We start from the raw sequence: 16103 nt of genomic DNA on the forward strand, positions 1-16103 counted from the left end.
AAAAATGGATGGAAGTATCTGTCCCAAATACTATACTTTTAAAATCTGGCTTCTTACAAATGTAAACCTACCAGTCAGAGATGTTAAATTATTTCATTTATTTTTGTTGCAATTATCATCAAGTTGCTTGTGGTCCGGCCTATGGTAAGAAGAGAACGGTAATGACCCAGAGAGGTGAATTCCCTCCTCTGAGATGAAACAGTAGGTCAGCAGCCAAGAGAGAAGTAGAACCATGTGTACTTTCAGCACAGAGTCCCATCACTAGGACATCCTGCCTTCTCCACTGTGGCAGTTTCTACTATGTCCACTTTCCTTTCCTAATGCTTATGAAGGGTCTTGTTATCAGTAAGCAACATGCTCAGCAGTTATTACCTCACCATCAAGAAGCCCTCCTCTAAGTAATTTATTTTTTTCTGCAAATGTTTTCCATTAGAGCTATCTTGGGCTCAAAATCTGAACTTGGCTCCTGGGGGTTTACTGTTTTGGCACGCTGAACAACACTGGAATGTGAAAGGTACATGAGAATGGGGAGGACTCTGAAATGTGAATTAAAAACATGGTTGTTGAGGCTGGCCCAGCTGTCAATTATTATATCACTTTTCATTCTTAAGAAAAATGTTGGAGTAACTTTGTCAGAGATGGGTAACCAAAATTTGATTTGCCTGCTTTTTTTTTCATATCAGTTCATAAAATATTTTGTACAAATCCCCATGCGTCTTTTTTTTTTTAAGCTAACTACTCCCCTGCTTTTTTTCCTTAATCATTAAGATTAATGCCAGTAACCAAGTAATAACAGACTAGTGTCTGCAGACAGTGGGGAAAATAACATTGTGTTAAGAAAGCAAATTGCTCAAGAGCTTATTACACAAAACAAAGGAGGAGAATATTTTTAAGATTTAGAAAAATGCCTTTAATTGAATTTAGAGTCACTGGGTTGCAGCAGGCATTTAGGGTAATTTTTAATGTATGAATGTTAGACTGATCCAAGTTCCCCCAGTAAATAACAGCTTAGACATAAACAATAGGACTTTTAAACATGAAAATATGCAAGTTTAATGATCTAGCCTGTCATTAAGGTCTGTGGATTTATAGGGGTTATTTCATCAATAGGAGAAAAGACACTTTAATGTGGAAAAAATCAAGAGGGCATTTAGAAGCTTATGTGAAACACATTGCATTGACAGGCCTTCCCTGAACTGAATTCCTACCCAAGCCTCGACAGTGCTGTGTAGAGGGCAGAAGGCAACTGCCGCTGTCCTTTTAAGTGACAGCAGGAAAAGGCCACCTGAGATTTTTTTTTTCTTTCTTAGCAAGGACACGACAAGGAAGTCCATTTTTCTCAGAACATTTCACATTAAGCGAGGAGCTAGAACCAAACCAGAGCCAGGAATAACTGAGCCAAATTTGGCACAGTTGTCCTTGCCCATTGTTGACAAAAGATTATAACCAAGTCTGCCATCTACTTGATCTGGCCTCATGATTTGAGTCTTTCAAGATTTCCACCTTGTATTTTTGGAAGCTTATTAGTTTCTTGATCATCACAGGCTTTGATCTTTGCACATCAGTCTTCCTTTTTCTTAGTTTTCATCTTTGACTTTGCCAGTTCTGGTACGGCACCAAAAAGTGACCACTTTTCTCTGCACCAAGCCATGTACAGTATTGTTTTTAAGGGAATCTGTGGGATGTTGGAGTATTTCTCCACTCAAGCATATATTGCCTCCATTTTGTCCTTATTTTAGAGCTCTCTTTCATATAATCTTAGCCATTTTAATTGCCAATTAGGCTTTGCCACTTCACTGACTGAGGTATGTTAGTGATGTGATATTTCTCACATTCACGTTCAAAGGTAAATTGCACAAAGTCCCTATACATAGTCTGGGGTTCATTTCTTCAGTTTTGGATGTTTGAAATGTTTCCTTGGTCTGTACAATGGTTGCTGTGGTGGTGTCTGAGAGATTGTCTGGTTCCCACAAGTCTGAATAGCAGTCTACAATAAGGAGATAGTTTGTGTGGTTTGTGGTGAAGATTTCCATTCCTATTTTTCTTGAAGGTCTGTTGGGAAAACTGTGTATCTTCAATGCAATCCCACACTTTTTTGAACTACTTAACAAACAATCTGTGTGTAAGCTCCACTTCCTTGTGTTTGAGTGCGACCTTGTTACATGTCTCTGACTTTTGTCAGGAAGAATAGAGGCTTTTTGAACCTACATTCCCTTGTGAATTCTTGGTTTCTACTTCCAGTTGTCACAAGTAATTAATTTTTCAGAGCTTACACTCACATAAATCAGACCTTTTATTTCAGTAATAAATGGATATTTTCTGTATCCTGATCTATTTTACACATGGCGATAGGATACTGTATTGCATATAGGAATTTTGTGGACTGAAATCCTTTTGTAGAACTTCTCAAAATCAGATCTGTTGATCTGCCCTCATGGTTTGCTGCTGAGGCCTTGTCAGCTGCAGTGTTTACCCATTAAAAGCAGCAGAATGGTATCTCTCATCTTGTTTTTATTCTTCCAAACTGGGGAAAGTTTTTTTTATGAGACTGTTGAATCTGACACTCGGTGATACCATGTTTTGCAGGTGAAAATACCTAGCGGGAATCTTTGCTGTGCAGTGTTTAGGTAGTGCATTCAAGCATCCTCATTTCCTTTCACCTGGAAGGAGAACATTGAACTTCCACATGTAAACTAGAGATCCCCAGCTTCCATAGAAGACTTGCCTGAAATGGAGATCAATCCTATTACATTTTTGGCACCTGGCACTTATGAGCAGTGCTGTTCTGACTATTTGAGATTCTCTAGTGGCATGCATTCTTGTGAAGTGAAAAAAGTAGAAAATGGGTCTGAAGGTTCTTGTATAGATTATTTATTGTATGGGTTGTAAATATGTGCTGGCAAAGTTTTAAATGTGTCACTCAAGCTTTGTCTGGATCCACTAAGTATTTCCATGGACAAATATTCCTGTTGTACTAAAGTCATCTTTAGATCATTGAGATGAACATTTTCAGCATTCCCCAAACCTCTTGCAGTATTTGCCCCAAAACCTTTTGTACTTTTTCCAAAACGTGTGTTTGTCTAATAAAAGATATGTCCTGTCTGCAAACTTTGTCTTGCCTATGTTTGGGGATCATACCAACTGAAACAGTGCTACTATTATTAGCAGATATAGCTCTTAGTATCATGCATCATAATGAATATGATGTTTCTTTCATGCTGACTTGAATTAAGGATGCTTTTCCTTATAGGTTACTTATATTTCCTTTTTTACTTCAATTTTATGTGAAGACTGATCAAGACATTTATCTGTTAGATTATTCTCACAATCCAAAGCTCCTTCTGTGTTGATTTACAGTAATTTTCAGGATATTTAAAGAAATTAGTTTGGTTTTTAGTCTCCAAACCCAAAATAATCTTTTCCGCATTATGTTTCTTTCATTCCACAGGAATTATTAAAACAGCTAAAGATAATTTCAGTCAACAACCCATTAGTCTTTCTGAATGCCAGGAAATTTCATGCTGACCTGATAAAGATAATCCGAAAGGATAGCACGAGCAGCCAGCCATGTGAAGATGTAAACAAGGTAGGATGTGCTATATACTTCAGTAATCATAGTGACAGTGTTGACGATGCTTTCTTTGCATTTCTTAAAGAATGCAATCAGATACTGAAACAGATATTAAAAGATAATGTTGCAAATGATTAATTTAGAATAGAATAAAGTTAAACCTTATATTAATCAGATTCAATATGGATTATTTTCTAATTATTGCTTGAAAAGAATATCTCTACTATTTCTGTATATGATTCTGTAAGAGACATTAAAACACTCATTCAAAACTCTTCAAAATTTCTGGTAGAACTTACATTACCTCAGCTAATATGAGGTTAATGTGATTTTAAAAAGACAACGAGTAGCTGCAAATTTACTTGAATAAAATGTGGGGATTTTTTTCTGGAGATGACTCCATGAGAGATAGACACTTCATTTCTGTTTCTAACTATAAATAATTCCAGGAGAATTAGGAAGAAGGTGCAAACTGGTTAAAGTTTTTCTCAAAGGTAGTGTTTCTTTTTGATTTTCTGTGCTGATTATATTGGAGAAATAAACAGTATACAAATTATGTATAACTTGCTTTTGGAGAAAATCTCTGTAAGTAGAGTATTTTTAAATTTTATCTGCACATAACTACTGCAACTTCCTACAACACTCCTTAAAAGGCAAAAAAAAAAAAATCTTATTTTTTTCTGTCATTACAATGAAGACATTCCAATAGCATACAATGCTTACTGTAGGTAATTTCATCCAGTTTGGCAAAATGGACTGAGAAAATCACAGACATTTCTTAAATGGTCTGTTAAGACGGTGTTCAGTAGTATGTCTCTACCACCTCTGCTGTCTCTTGACAAAATGCTGTGCTACTGATACCTACTTTGATGGGTGGCTTCTCCTCGTTGTTCAGAAATTCAACTCAGAAATTGTGCTGGTTTTTTTCCTTGGTTCTGCTGGGCTAACTGATTTGGATTAGGATGATAACAAACCTCAAAACAGAGAGAAATTACTTAGGATTTGCATGGAATTAATTTATGAGTTAATTTAATAAGTGTAATAAGTTAATAAGTTAATTTAATAAGTTAGTTTAAAAGTTACTTAGGAGAGAGATTTTATCCTTTGTCTCTTCTGTAACGTTCTTGGCAGTACAGCTGCCTGAAATACTGTACATAATTAATTTTTTTTAGTGCAATAAAGATCTTTCTGTAGCACATAATGGTGGTGGAAAAAAGCACTGAGGATTTTGGTTTTGTGCTGTATTTCTGGTTTTAACTCGTATTTCTACTGAGAACTTAACATTCATATTGAAATAATTATCACAGAATTTCTCCAGATAAAGGTAATTCTTTAATAAATTTCCATGTCAAAAATGTTCTCACTAAAATGTAACTGTAGCAGATGAGTTTGCAGCAAGTAGAAAATTAATCAAAATTTAATCTTATTAAATCACTGGGCAGAATTTATCTTTTCAAGAACATCTTTCCTGTCTTTTTGACCACTTCTTAACCAACCTCTGCTTCCCCAAAAGCTTCATGTTCATAATACGCTTTCTAGCGAATCCAAACAAGACAGAGGTTGAGTCATCTAAGATGAAAAGCAAAATACCAATTTGGTATAACTTTAGAAGACTATTGAGAGACATACTCAGCAAATATTATATATCTAATAGGCTGTTACATACAACATGATTTTGGAGGGAAGGAGTTAACTTCGATATTGAGAAATAGAATACTTATGTATTGTATTGATTTTATCTCATTACTATGTATTGGACTAGTTTTCCACGGTATGTTAATAGTTTGTTGCTTTTATTTCAGTGTGAGCAGAACACATTGCTCTGTTCATTTTCCAATGGAAGTTGTCATGGTGAGTTTATTATCTACAAATTATATTAAATATATTAGTGTGCAAAACAGCTCCATGCTTTTCTGTTTATTTCTAGGTGAACTCAAGTTTTCTGGAGACTAATATTTTCAGTTAGACCAAACATTCAATGAAGCATGAGTGCTAAACCGTTTCGAAATCTATTAACCTTGGCCTAATGGGTCCTATTTTTATTCTGGTTTTGATTGACTTTATAAGATTTCAAAAGTAGGGAATCCATGAAAAAAACCTTTTCTGCAGGAATCCCTGCTTATTGCACAGGAATCACTGTGTGTACACTGAGACAGGGATGCAATGGCGGGAACCACTTCCCACATTATTGCCTGGACTGGTCTTCAGACAAAGGCCTAAGAGGCTGTTTTGCTGTGCTCTGGTCTTGTTTTTTTTTTTTTTTTTGCATTCACAGTGGGACTCAAATACTAGTATGCAAGAGTAAAAATAGGATAAAATTAGAGCCATGTTAAATCTTTATGATCTTTAAAGCCACTTAGGAGAAAATATCAGAAAACATCAACTCAACTATCAGTGACACTGTGGCCACTGATATTGTACTGTACAGGAACAGAGGAGAGAATAAAGAAAAAAAACTAAGGATTTGCTTTCAATTAAGGATTAAGTCCACTCTTCCCACATTTTATAACACTTGAATCAAACCAGAGCACAGACATTCCCATGGGAGAGCTGCAGCAACCTTTTGCAGAAGATACTTTATACAGGGGACTTCATTGTGGATGGAATTAAAATATTGTGTTTATTTAAAACACTTGTAAGCATTAAGGCCACAGTAAAGAATCTGATTTGGGGGCTGTTGTCTGAATGTTTACATTTATTAACTAGACATGACATTTTTATGATACCGCAGTGTTTAGTTTACTTAGGGGTGATGGAGTGCTTTGCTGTAACACATAGCAACGCAATGATAATGGCTACTGAAGACTGTACAGGGCTATACTGTAAAATACCAAAAAAGTGCGAAGCACTTTATATATGAAGAGATTTTTGGAAGGTCTTAGCAGTACATATTTCAGTCTTCTTTTGAATGAACTGTTTCCTCATCTTACTGAAGTGATAGACAGCAGAAGACCTCTTCTCTGATTGCTTAAGTTTTGATCTGAGGACTTAAATGCTGTGTTATTGTTTGTACAAACCAGTCTATGGTGACTTTTCATGGGAGATTTACAATAAAAACAAGAGAGAAAAAAGAAAAATCCCTATAAAAATTTAAACAATATGGGAGTCTTAAATTTTTAGAAAGGAGTAGAGCAGGAAGACATAATCCTTAACCCTTCCTGAAAGGTGCGGCAATGTACATCTTTGTCAAAATCTTTCCTTTCTCCGTTTGGGGGATACTGATTTGCCATTGGTCTGTATCAGCACCAAATTAAACACCTGCTGTTGCCTTTGACACCTGTTCAGAGAAGGAGCAGGTCTGTACCTACCCCCCATTCAGAAGCCAGAAAGCCTCTACTGCGATGCAGGGTGCTGGCTGGGTGGGACAGTGGCACAAGTAACAGGGAGAAAAACTGAGTTGTTTTGTTTAAGAGACAGAGAAGGTGCGTGGAAAAGATCAGTGAGTAGACTTGCAGATCTCAAAAATCCTTGCTGGTTTTCCATCACAGTAATGTCAGGCAGGAAGTTTCCTTTGAAATTCTGTATTTTTGTTTGAAATTTATCTATTAATGTACATTGGACAGCACAAAGCCAGCAAACCTCTGGAGCTGCAAGTCCAAAAGGCTCTGGCTCTCAGACTACTGTCAAAAAGGAATTAGCACCATTTGTAAATCTGCACCATGGGGAAATTCTAAGGGCCCTCAAGAGCTTAAAATCTTTTCCTCTACTCTGTCAAAACCATTCAGCTTATCCCGTCTTTACATTCAGAATTTTTTTCCTTCATCTTTTTTTTTTTTTTGAGTTTTGTGTGCTATGATCACTAGCATTTGTTCACAGAACACTGTAAATAAGATGTGCATTATTTTCTAGTTTTCCCTTTCTGAAAGCCAGGAATAATTATCTATGTGCTAGTTCAGGACACATTTAGTACAGAGTGTCCTTAGTTCAAGCACAAGATGGCCTGACATTGAAGAATGAGTATAAGTCCTTCACAAATCTTACAAAGATCTTTTTTTTCTCTAGGATCAATACATGACAGTATATATAAAACAAACAAACAAACAAACAAAAAACAGCACAGTAAAACTTCAGGAAAATGAAACACTCCACTTTACTTATTTTTCTTCCTTACAGGAGGATATCAGCTAAGCCATAGGCAGGCATTGAGGTACTACAGGAATGAGTGTCGTATCAGAACTTAAAAGAGAGATACATTCTCTGTGTCTCCCATGTAAACTTTTCCAAACAAGCCAAACTATTATCCTAACTCATTTAGAAATTCAAATCTGAAGAAGTAATTCTTTAATTCTTGAGAGACTATTCCTGTCTAAACCATCTCACTAATAATATGTTCTGCTTGACTTCACTTCATCCTATTGCTCTGAAGGTCCTTCATTTGTGCTTCTAAAACATGCCATTTGCTTGACTGATACCCTAGTACATAATAGTAAAATTTTTGTCATGATAGTTTGGGCTTATTTTGTTGAACTATCATTTGTCTTATAAGCATTTCTTAACTATTCTTCCTTTTAATTAAAGTTTTTCGTTTATCAAATGTGTAGGTGAGTCGTTGCAGTCATGTCACAGGGAGCGACGTGTTTTGATATTAGACTGCAGTGGACTGAATTTATTTGACTACACTGGAGTCTCAGTGCTGCTTCAGGTACACATGGCATCAGACAAATTCTGCACGTAGAAATACAATTACACATACAAGTTATTTGGGCCAGCTGCTAGTCACCTCATCTATATCAATGGATAAACATGTTACTTGTGGAAAAGTTGGACACCTATTTGGTATTAAACTGCATTGTCTTTATATATAAAATTGTAGAAAAAAAAATCCTAAAAATTTTAGGTGACATTCAGTGCAAATGTAAGTATCTGTATGTAATGGAGACTAGTTTCTGAACTTTTTAATTATTATTATTTTAAAGCTATTTTAGGTGATATTTGACCCTACCATGTCAGTTATGTCAGTTGCAGTGGAGCTATGCATGGATTTACCCCTTTAAAATTTCAGCTTTTACTTCTGTGATTTTATCTGTATGTTCTGCTTTCCACTAAGCTAGAGGTCTTAATGATCTCCATGTTTTCCCCTGTGGGCTCCATACCTAGCAGGCTGGGTTCCTCAGGCATTGCAGGAGCTCCAGAAAGCTCCCAGAAGACAAAAACCAGCAACCACATAATTAGCAGTTCTATATAGTGGATGAAAAGTTACATTCAGAAGCTATTTCTTATGTTTCCACTGGGTCTGGCATTTAATATTGTGTAGTGGGTACAGACTTAAGTGGGTATGCAAGGTTTGGTTCATATAATTTTTCTGAGTAAGGCTGAAGACCAGATTTGAACTTGGGTCTCAGCCAGGCCTTTTCTTATCCTAACTCAATTTACTGCAGTGATTAAGCAGTGAAGTAAATTTTGCCTTAAAATATTAAATTAAAACTATATATAGTTTTACATAAGAGGAGTAGGAGTTACTTTATTATGTCGCACCTCAAAAGGCAGAGCACTCAATAGAATTAGTAGATAATGCATTAATTTAAAAAAAAATATTTGTAAAACTGATTTCCAAAGCATCTTAGAGACCTCAGAACTGAAAATTATATCAAAGAAATGTTATACAAATTTGTGAGAGAAAAGTCTATCATGGGCTGTGAAATGCATAGGTTGGGAGTGCAGCCTTTGATAGAATGACTGGTCCAAAACTGAGTTACCCAGAAGAAGAACACACAGAATGTGTCCACTTCATCGCACCCCCTCCTGAATTACCATCACCGTTGTTGGAGTTACAAGGGATTTTTAGCTGAGTCTGGCTTTTGGTTTCTTCTTAAAAAGGGTATTCTGATGTAGTTATCAATAAATCTCTTCTCTTAGAATTGTTCCAGTTTACATGGATTATTTAAGCATTTTTTGAAGCAAGGACTGCTTTGGATCCTCCATCTCCAGAAAAGGCCTGACTCTGATTCTAGAGATATTTTCACTTATTTGTTTTACTTTATAGCTTATTGACTATTTAGTTGCTGTGAAGTTTAACATTTTCAAAGAAAGAATAAAGGACAATAACATTTTCAAAGAAAGAATAAAGAACAACTTAGTGCAGCATGTAGCATGACGGTTATGGTGCTTTTCTGACAGACTTCTAAAAGTCTCCGTTTCCCAGGTCGTATTCCTGTCTGTGGACTGGTAGGTAAGCGTGTGGAGAGGAGATGGGGAAACTTGCTAGAAAAGGAGAACTGGAAAAAAAACCAACCTTTAAAATGTAGTAAAAAAATGTAAAATCAAATTCAGACGTAATTCTCAGCAGGGCTGTAGAGTATCTTGGGGAGAGGGGAGGAAATCAGTGAGGGTTTGTGGGGTTTGCGCTGCAGAAGGGCCCGCTCTCGTGGCTGCCTGCGGCATAGCAGCAGCAGCAGCGCTCCCTGCTCGGCCGGCCTGCAGCGTGTTCTTGCACATTTTATTCTCCGTTGGTATTTTAAACACTTTGGTTTGTTTGTTTGGTTTTTTAATTTCATGTTTTCACATGTATAGATTTACACGGACTGTAAAAACAGACACATCGATGTGTTGCTAGCCCACTGCAAAGGCAAGTATCAGCTTACAGCAAAATTTTTAACCTGATGATTTGTATATCCTTGCTACCTTACCCGTATGTTCTTTTTATTACAGCTTCCTTGATAAAAGCAATGCAGTATGGTGGAAACCTCGAATCGGAAAATCCTGTCTTCTTTGAATCTATTTCTTCGGCCATTGATGCCGTGCAAATTCACAGCGTGAGACTTACAGCAGGGGTAGGTGAAGTCTGGAGCAGCCATTTGTTAAAGTCTGGGGAAATCTTGCTTACCTAGCGAACCTTTTGTGTAGAAATCTTTTATCTGTCTGTTCTCTACAAATGGTCCTCAGCCTGTGGACTGCAGTTACCAAGTTTTTCCTACTAGCACTCTCTTCCCACCACTGTCTCTCCTTTAGCAACAACTTGTCTGTTTTCTATGCTAGATCCAGTGGTGCTGTGTTGTGCATTAATCTGGGTGCATTCTCCCCTGCAAAGTGTAATGTCATCTCGAAACACCTAGTGTAGCTTCTTGGTGAGGCAAAGTAACTCATGCCCTGTTCTGCATTACTGAAACTGCTCCTCCATTCCTCAGCCCAGGTTGCTTAAAGCTGCTTCAAGCAGCACCGCACTGTTCCGATCATAATGCTTCTGGATCCTCAGCAAGTTTGTTTCAAGCTTGTTCAATAATAATTCTTGCATTCCTTGTTAAAAGGCTGTAAAGCTGAGTTTTCCTCGTAAACCTTGTGAGCCTTTTCCACTGTAATCCCAGCGTAACTGAGCATGCATTACAAGTAATGTGCTTTCCCATGGTTTTATTTATGATTCCAAACATGGCTAGGGCTTGGCTCAGAGCCTTCTCCAAGAGACATTAAACTCATCATGGTCTGTGGTTTTGATTTTTTTTTTCTCCACGTTGTATTCTACTAATTAAATTAGAGTTGCCTATGGACAGAATCGTTTTCCATTCATTTATCTGGATAAGGTGAGTTGGCACTGTTAGTCTAGTGGATTGACCAGAAAAACATGTTCTCTTCAGAGCTTTACAATATTTTTCATTTTACTGCAAAAAATAATTTACTGAAATGGTAACTGAAGGGCAAAAATAATGGGCATGACTATTGTATATTTTGCCTGGGTCTGATTAGATGAGTTAGGATGATTGTTGTGTTATAAAATGTCTATATTCTTTATAGACATTAATTAACTTTCCTAACATTCTTATAAGATACTTACTTATTGGCATTCCCATTTTATGGAAATGGGACATGGAAAGACCTGGACAAATATCCAAAGTGAAAAAGGGGAGTTAGAGCCCAGAAGCACCGTTTTCTAGGAACTGATCCCATGTTTCTACCGGAGCTACTAAACAAATCAAAACTCTGTATAGAAGCTTACCAGATTAGTCCAAAAAGCTTGCATGCAGCCTCAGTTTTTAAATGTAATTGTGAACAGTGTATATCTGCTGCTGATGCCTCTTCAGAGTGTTCAAAGCATGTGATCTGTGAAGATAGGAGAAGATGGACAGGAGTATAAAGGCAGCGTGCCAGCAATAGCAGTGCCACACTGCAATGGACACAGTTTGTCTAAGTACTCTTCTTGTCCCTTTTTAAGATGCTGAGGTCACAGGAATTTTGAGTGTTTACAGGAAGGAAAAAAGACAGGTTAGGCTGGGATAGAATAGGATAGGATAGGATAGGATAGGATAGGATAGGATAGGATAGGATAGGATAGGATAGGATAGGATAGGATAGGGTAGGGTAGGATAGGACCGGACCGGACAGGATAGAAAAGAACAGAAGGAAGGAGTTGGAGATTTATGGAAAGTGATTTGTTCAGATTTACATTTCAGCTTCCTTCCACAGCAAAAAATAGTCTTTCCTGGCAGAAAGGTAGAGGCAAGAGGGCTTCATGGTTCCTTTTCATCTCTGCTGCTGTTCAGAAATGCGAAGGTGCTCTTATTTACATCCTCCAAGGACAGTGTCATGTAATTCTAATTTTTATGTTGATAAGTTGATAAGAGACTCATTTGTTGCTTTGTGCGGTTCATCCTCATCATAAATAATTTTTTGATTTATAGTCTTTATAATGGTGCCATTTTCAAACTAGCACTGTTTCATCTGCTAATTTTGTGTGGCATTCGAGGAAAACATTATAATACACTTTTTTCTGTTTCTCCCAATTTAGAATTACAGCAAGTTCAGTGAACAGAGTGAGGTCTGATGTCAACCCATTGAATATGGCTAGTTTGATCTGCTCATTTTCAGCATGAACTACACCATTGTTACTCCTTAGCTTTTTTCTCCAGGGGATCTCATAGATGATTTTTGTATGCCGCATATATTTACTACATTCAGTAATGACAGATCTGCCATTCAGAAAAAAAAAAAATCTGTAAACTGCCGTCACTCTGAGACTGTTTATACAATTGTTCTATAGTGGTTTTATGTAATATTTTTATACATATTTAGGTACAAATTATTAGGAAACAGACATGAGGTACTGACTGTGTCTACCAGTGAAGTATATTATTTTAGATATCTTGTATTTTAACATTTGTTGTAATATGCATCTGTATTTTTGTCCATGGAATAATGACACATTATAAATTCTTAAAAACAGTGTGTTATAATCGATAAAGTATATGCAGGAAGCCATATACCAGTGCATACTGGTTTTAATGGCTTTACTTATCCTTTTTTTTTTCTGTTCAAGGCAGCCATTTGCAATAACAGCATCATATCACAGCTATCATATTCTTGCATTTTACATACTTTGTTTTGTATGCTTTTTAATGCCTGCCAAGGGCAGTGGAAGCCCTGTATATTCAGAGAAGGCAGATGTATGTTGGCTAAGTGCACTGGATTGTCTCTCCGTCTAGTATTTGTCATGAGTTATTATTATGGTTTGCTACATTTTCAAAGCAATGGGTATTCCTTAGCTCAGATTGAAGCAGAAAACTGGTAATATTTGTCCAAAACTTGTTCTTGTTTCCCGCACAGAGTAGTCTGCGTTTGCAGTTTGAGCTGTGATTTGTCTGGTGTTGAAAACTTCAGCTGTGGCAGCTGAGCGATGACAGTGGAGAGACACGTAAGGTGTGTGCTGCCTTTCAGACCAGTTCTGGTGTGAGCACACAAATGGGGTGGAGGAATTCATGGGTTGAGTACTTGGCTTGTAATTATATATTGCCATCAATCCCATTAGATTATGCTATCATATCTGTATCATGCTATATGGCAACAGGTATGACTTTTTTTCTCTTGTCTTTGTTGCCATACATGAACACTAGCAGTGACATGTTGAGCAAAAACCACTCAAAAATGAGAAAGGATGAGGAGCAGGATTTTTCCTTACCAACTTAAAGAAAAATATGGAAGCTAAAAGGTAAATGAATACAGCACAGCCATAATGTCAGCCTTAGTGCTACAGAGAGGAGAGAAGTAGAAGGGTGCTCTGTGCAGCTGGAGCTTACAGGCAAAATCTACTGCTAAAGGTCCTGTTTTCAGCAGCAGTTACATACACATGCTTGTCTGAACTCTCCTTAGTCTCCCTGCCCAAAGCAACTGCCTGCAGTAGATGAAGTGGCTCACAGAGTGGTTTTCATGTCTCTGCACACTTGTGTTAAGACGTCGATAGGCTTTGCTGCTGGTGTCGGTGATGCCACACTACTAGAAGACAACAGGAGAGAGCCATGGGGTTTTTTACCCTTTCAGTTATAGGTGACTCCTGGAGTTATTGCCCACTTTGTCCCACCAGATGACCAGAAGTGTTCTGTACATGTTCTGCTGAGACTGCTTTCATGAATACGATGTAAAGCCTTGTTTAGTAACTGTGAGAAGCTTGTTATACACAGGAGAAGTAAGTTCTGTACGTTGTCCCAAGCACATTCATTTCAGATGCTGTAGTTGATTGCACATGACTCATTACATCCTCAGACTCAGTAACAGGATGTAACATTTGATTAATAAATTCCTCAAACAGTTTTAGTAATTTATTAACACTTTAAAAACTATTTACTTTGTACTTTAATTGTAGAAGCATCAATTGTGTGTCACAGCTGAATGGAGATCTCTGCTTAACTGCAAACTGAATAAATGAATAAACGGTATCTTTTCTACTAAGTTCAGTATTTTTTTCTTTGCTGACTAAATGTTTTTTTCTGAAAATTTACAGATAAGTTGATTAATGAAATCATTAAAAATAGGGTCTTTAGTGAAGAGCATCTACCAGGAGACTTGGTTTTGTTCTAAATGGTCTTGTAAATGGAACAACACAGATGGTTTTAAAATTCTTTGTACTGTTAGCCCTTTATTTTCTGCATTAAATAAAAAAAATTTGTAGTACTAATTGAAACAGCTTCCACTTTCCACTACTCTAAATAGGAATAACTTTTCCACAGCTAAGTGGCTGTTTTGAGATGGATATTTATCTCCCACTAGCTCAAAGACTTTCAGTGTCATCAGTGTGAGACTTCAAATTCAAAATGTCTTAATGCTGTCATTACTGCATGATTGTCTCTCAGGACAGAATCAGAGATTTTTTCCCTTAAAACATGTAATCGTAACTCTAAATTTCCTAACCTTCCAACATTGGGCTTTGGGGTACTTGTAATATTCCTGTAATGTATTTTACCTTACATAATTGGCCTAAATTTCTTCCTGTTTCTGAGACTATATATATTTTAATTAGATTCCCTTTCTGACAAGTGGCACCACTTAGGATAGGTTTTTCTTAGCAGAACAGGGGGTTCAAGGGACCCATGAACATAGTTCACCTTTCAATTGCTTCTAAACCACCTATATTGAGTTTAAACGCTGTCAGACCAGAGCTGCTTTACAGAACCATGGTTCATGGGTGAGGGAGGGTCATTTCTTTTTACTATTGGCCAAGGAGGGCAAATTACTTCACTACTGATGCAGTCTCTGTTTCTCCATCACCCCTCCTCCAACCTGTTGATGTCTACCCAAACTGATGGTTGCACGTTGCCTCTCTTCAAGTGACCAGGATGACACGCCGTCAGATCTCATACACCAGTGACCAGCTGCCATGATCACCAATTGCTTGGCTGGTGGGCTGGGAGTTGCTTAGCATCTTGTCTGAGTTGCTCTCTGTAAATCTCGGGTGCTGGTGTGTTTGCTTCACTTGTAGAGTCAACAGACAAACAACAGCTCAATTCTTGAATGAAGATTTGAGTAAACATCCTAAACTTTCTAGATTAGGTTTTGGCTTTTGCTATCAGTCTCAACGCTTTCCTCAGTGCTTCTTTGTATAGACTGTCCACCAGCTTCCCTCTGGCTCTTTGGAAGAATTACTATGTAAATATACAGGAGCTTATCCCAAAACATCCCAATTAGTTTCACCAGAATAGAATAGAGTAACATGATTCAGTTGAAAAGGACCTGCAATAACCATCTAGTCCAATTGCCATTACTGGAACAGAAGAGAACAGAAGAGAACAGAACAGAGTAGAATAGAATAGAATAAACTGTTTTTATTCTTCTGATTAAGAAGGGAGAAGAGAGACAAACTTGCCCTGTAGCAAAGAGACTGCACAAAGTCTGGGTCTCCGTATGGCGATGTAGACCCTGATCTTGCTATCCAGAGGGAGCTGAATTATGGCCACTAAGAATAACGGGTTTAGTTATTGTGCCCTCCTGAGGCAGACGTTCATCTTTATACCTTCCAGCCTTATTTACCTGAACATTCCTAGGGAGTTTTCAGAGTAATGAAAAGTTTTGTTAACTGTGCTTGCATGTGTAAGCTTGTGGAGGGTTAGCAATAAGGGCCAAGTCCTGAAAAGTGCCGAGCTCTCTCTGTTCCAATTGATGTCTAAAGGTGCAAGAGATACTTCCCACCTTGCAGCAAAGGCTCGAGGAAATGTCTCATTTACTAACAGGTTACAACTAATGAAACCAATGAGTTTACTACTCTGAGTAGTAAGCCATTTTGAAAATCAAATCATTCACTTTGATTCCTATGTATAGTATACCTAGATGCTCAGAT

At 37.3% G+C, this 16103-nt stretch overlaps 1 protein-coding gene across 1 annotated transcript in view; it reads left to right on the forward strand.

The window, feature by feature from the left end:
• SLC26A7 (solute carrier family 26 member 7) overlaps nt 1-12323 on the forward strand; it is a 67766-nt gene extending 55443 nt beyond the window's left edge. The window contains exons 13-18 of the mRNA XM_086742473.1: nt 3449-3577; nt 5374-5422; nt 8113-8213; nt 10082-10136; nt 10220-10323; nt 12288-12323. Coding sequence (XP_086598599.1) covers nt 3449-3577; nt 5374-5422; nt 8113-8213; nt 10082-10136; nt 10220-10323; nt 12288-12323 — 474 coding nt within the window. The remainder of the gene's footprint in view (nt 1-3448; nt 3578-5373; nt 5423-8112; nt 8214-10081; nt 10137-10219; nt 10324-12287) is intronic.
• The last annotated feature ends 3780 nt before the right edge of the window (nt 12324-16103 follow it).

The sequence above is a fragment of the Chlamydotis macqueenii genome, chromosome 2, assembly GCF_036417535.1.
Source record: "Chlamydotis macqueenii isolate bChlMac1 chromosome 2, bChlMac1.mat, whole genome shotgun sequence".
Classification (NCBI taxonomy): Eukaryota; Metazoa; Chordata; class Aves; order Otidiformes; family Otididae; genus Chlamydotis; species Chlamydotis macqueenii.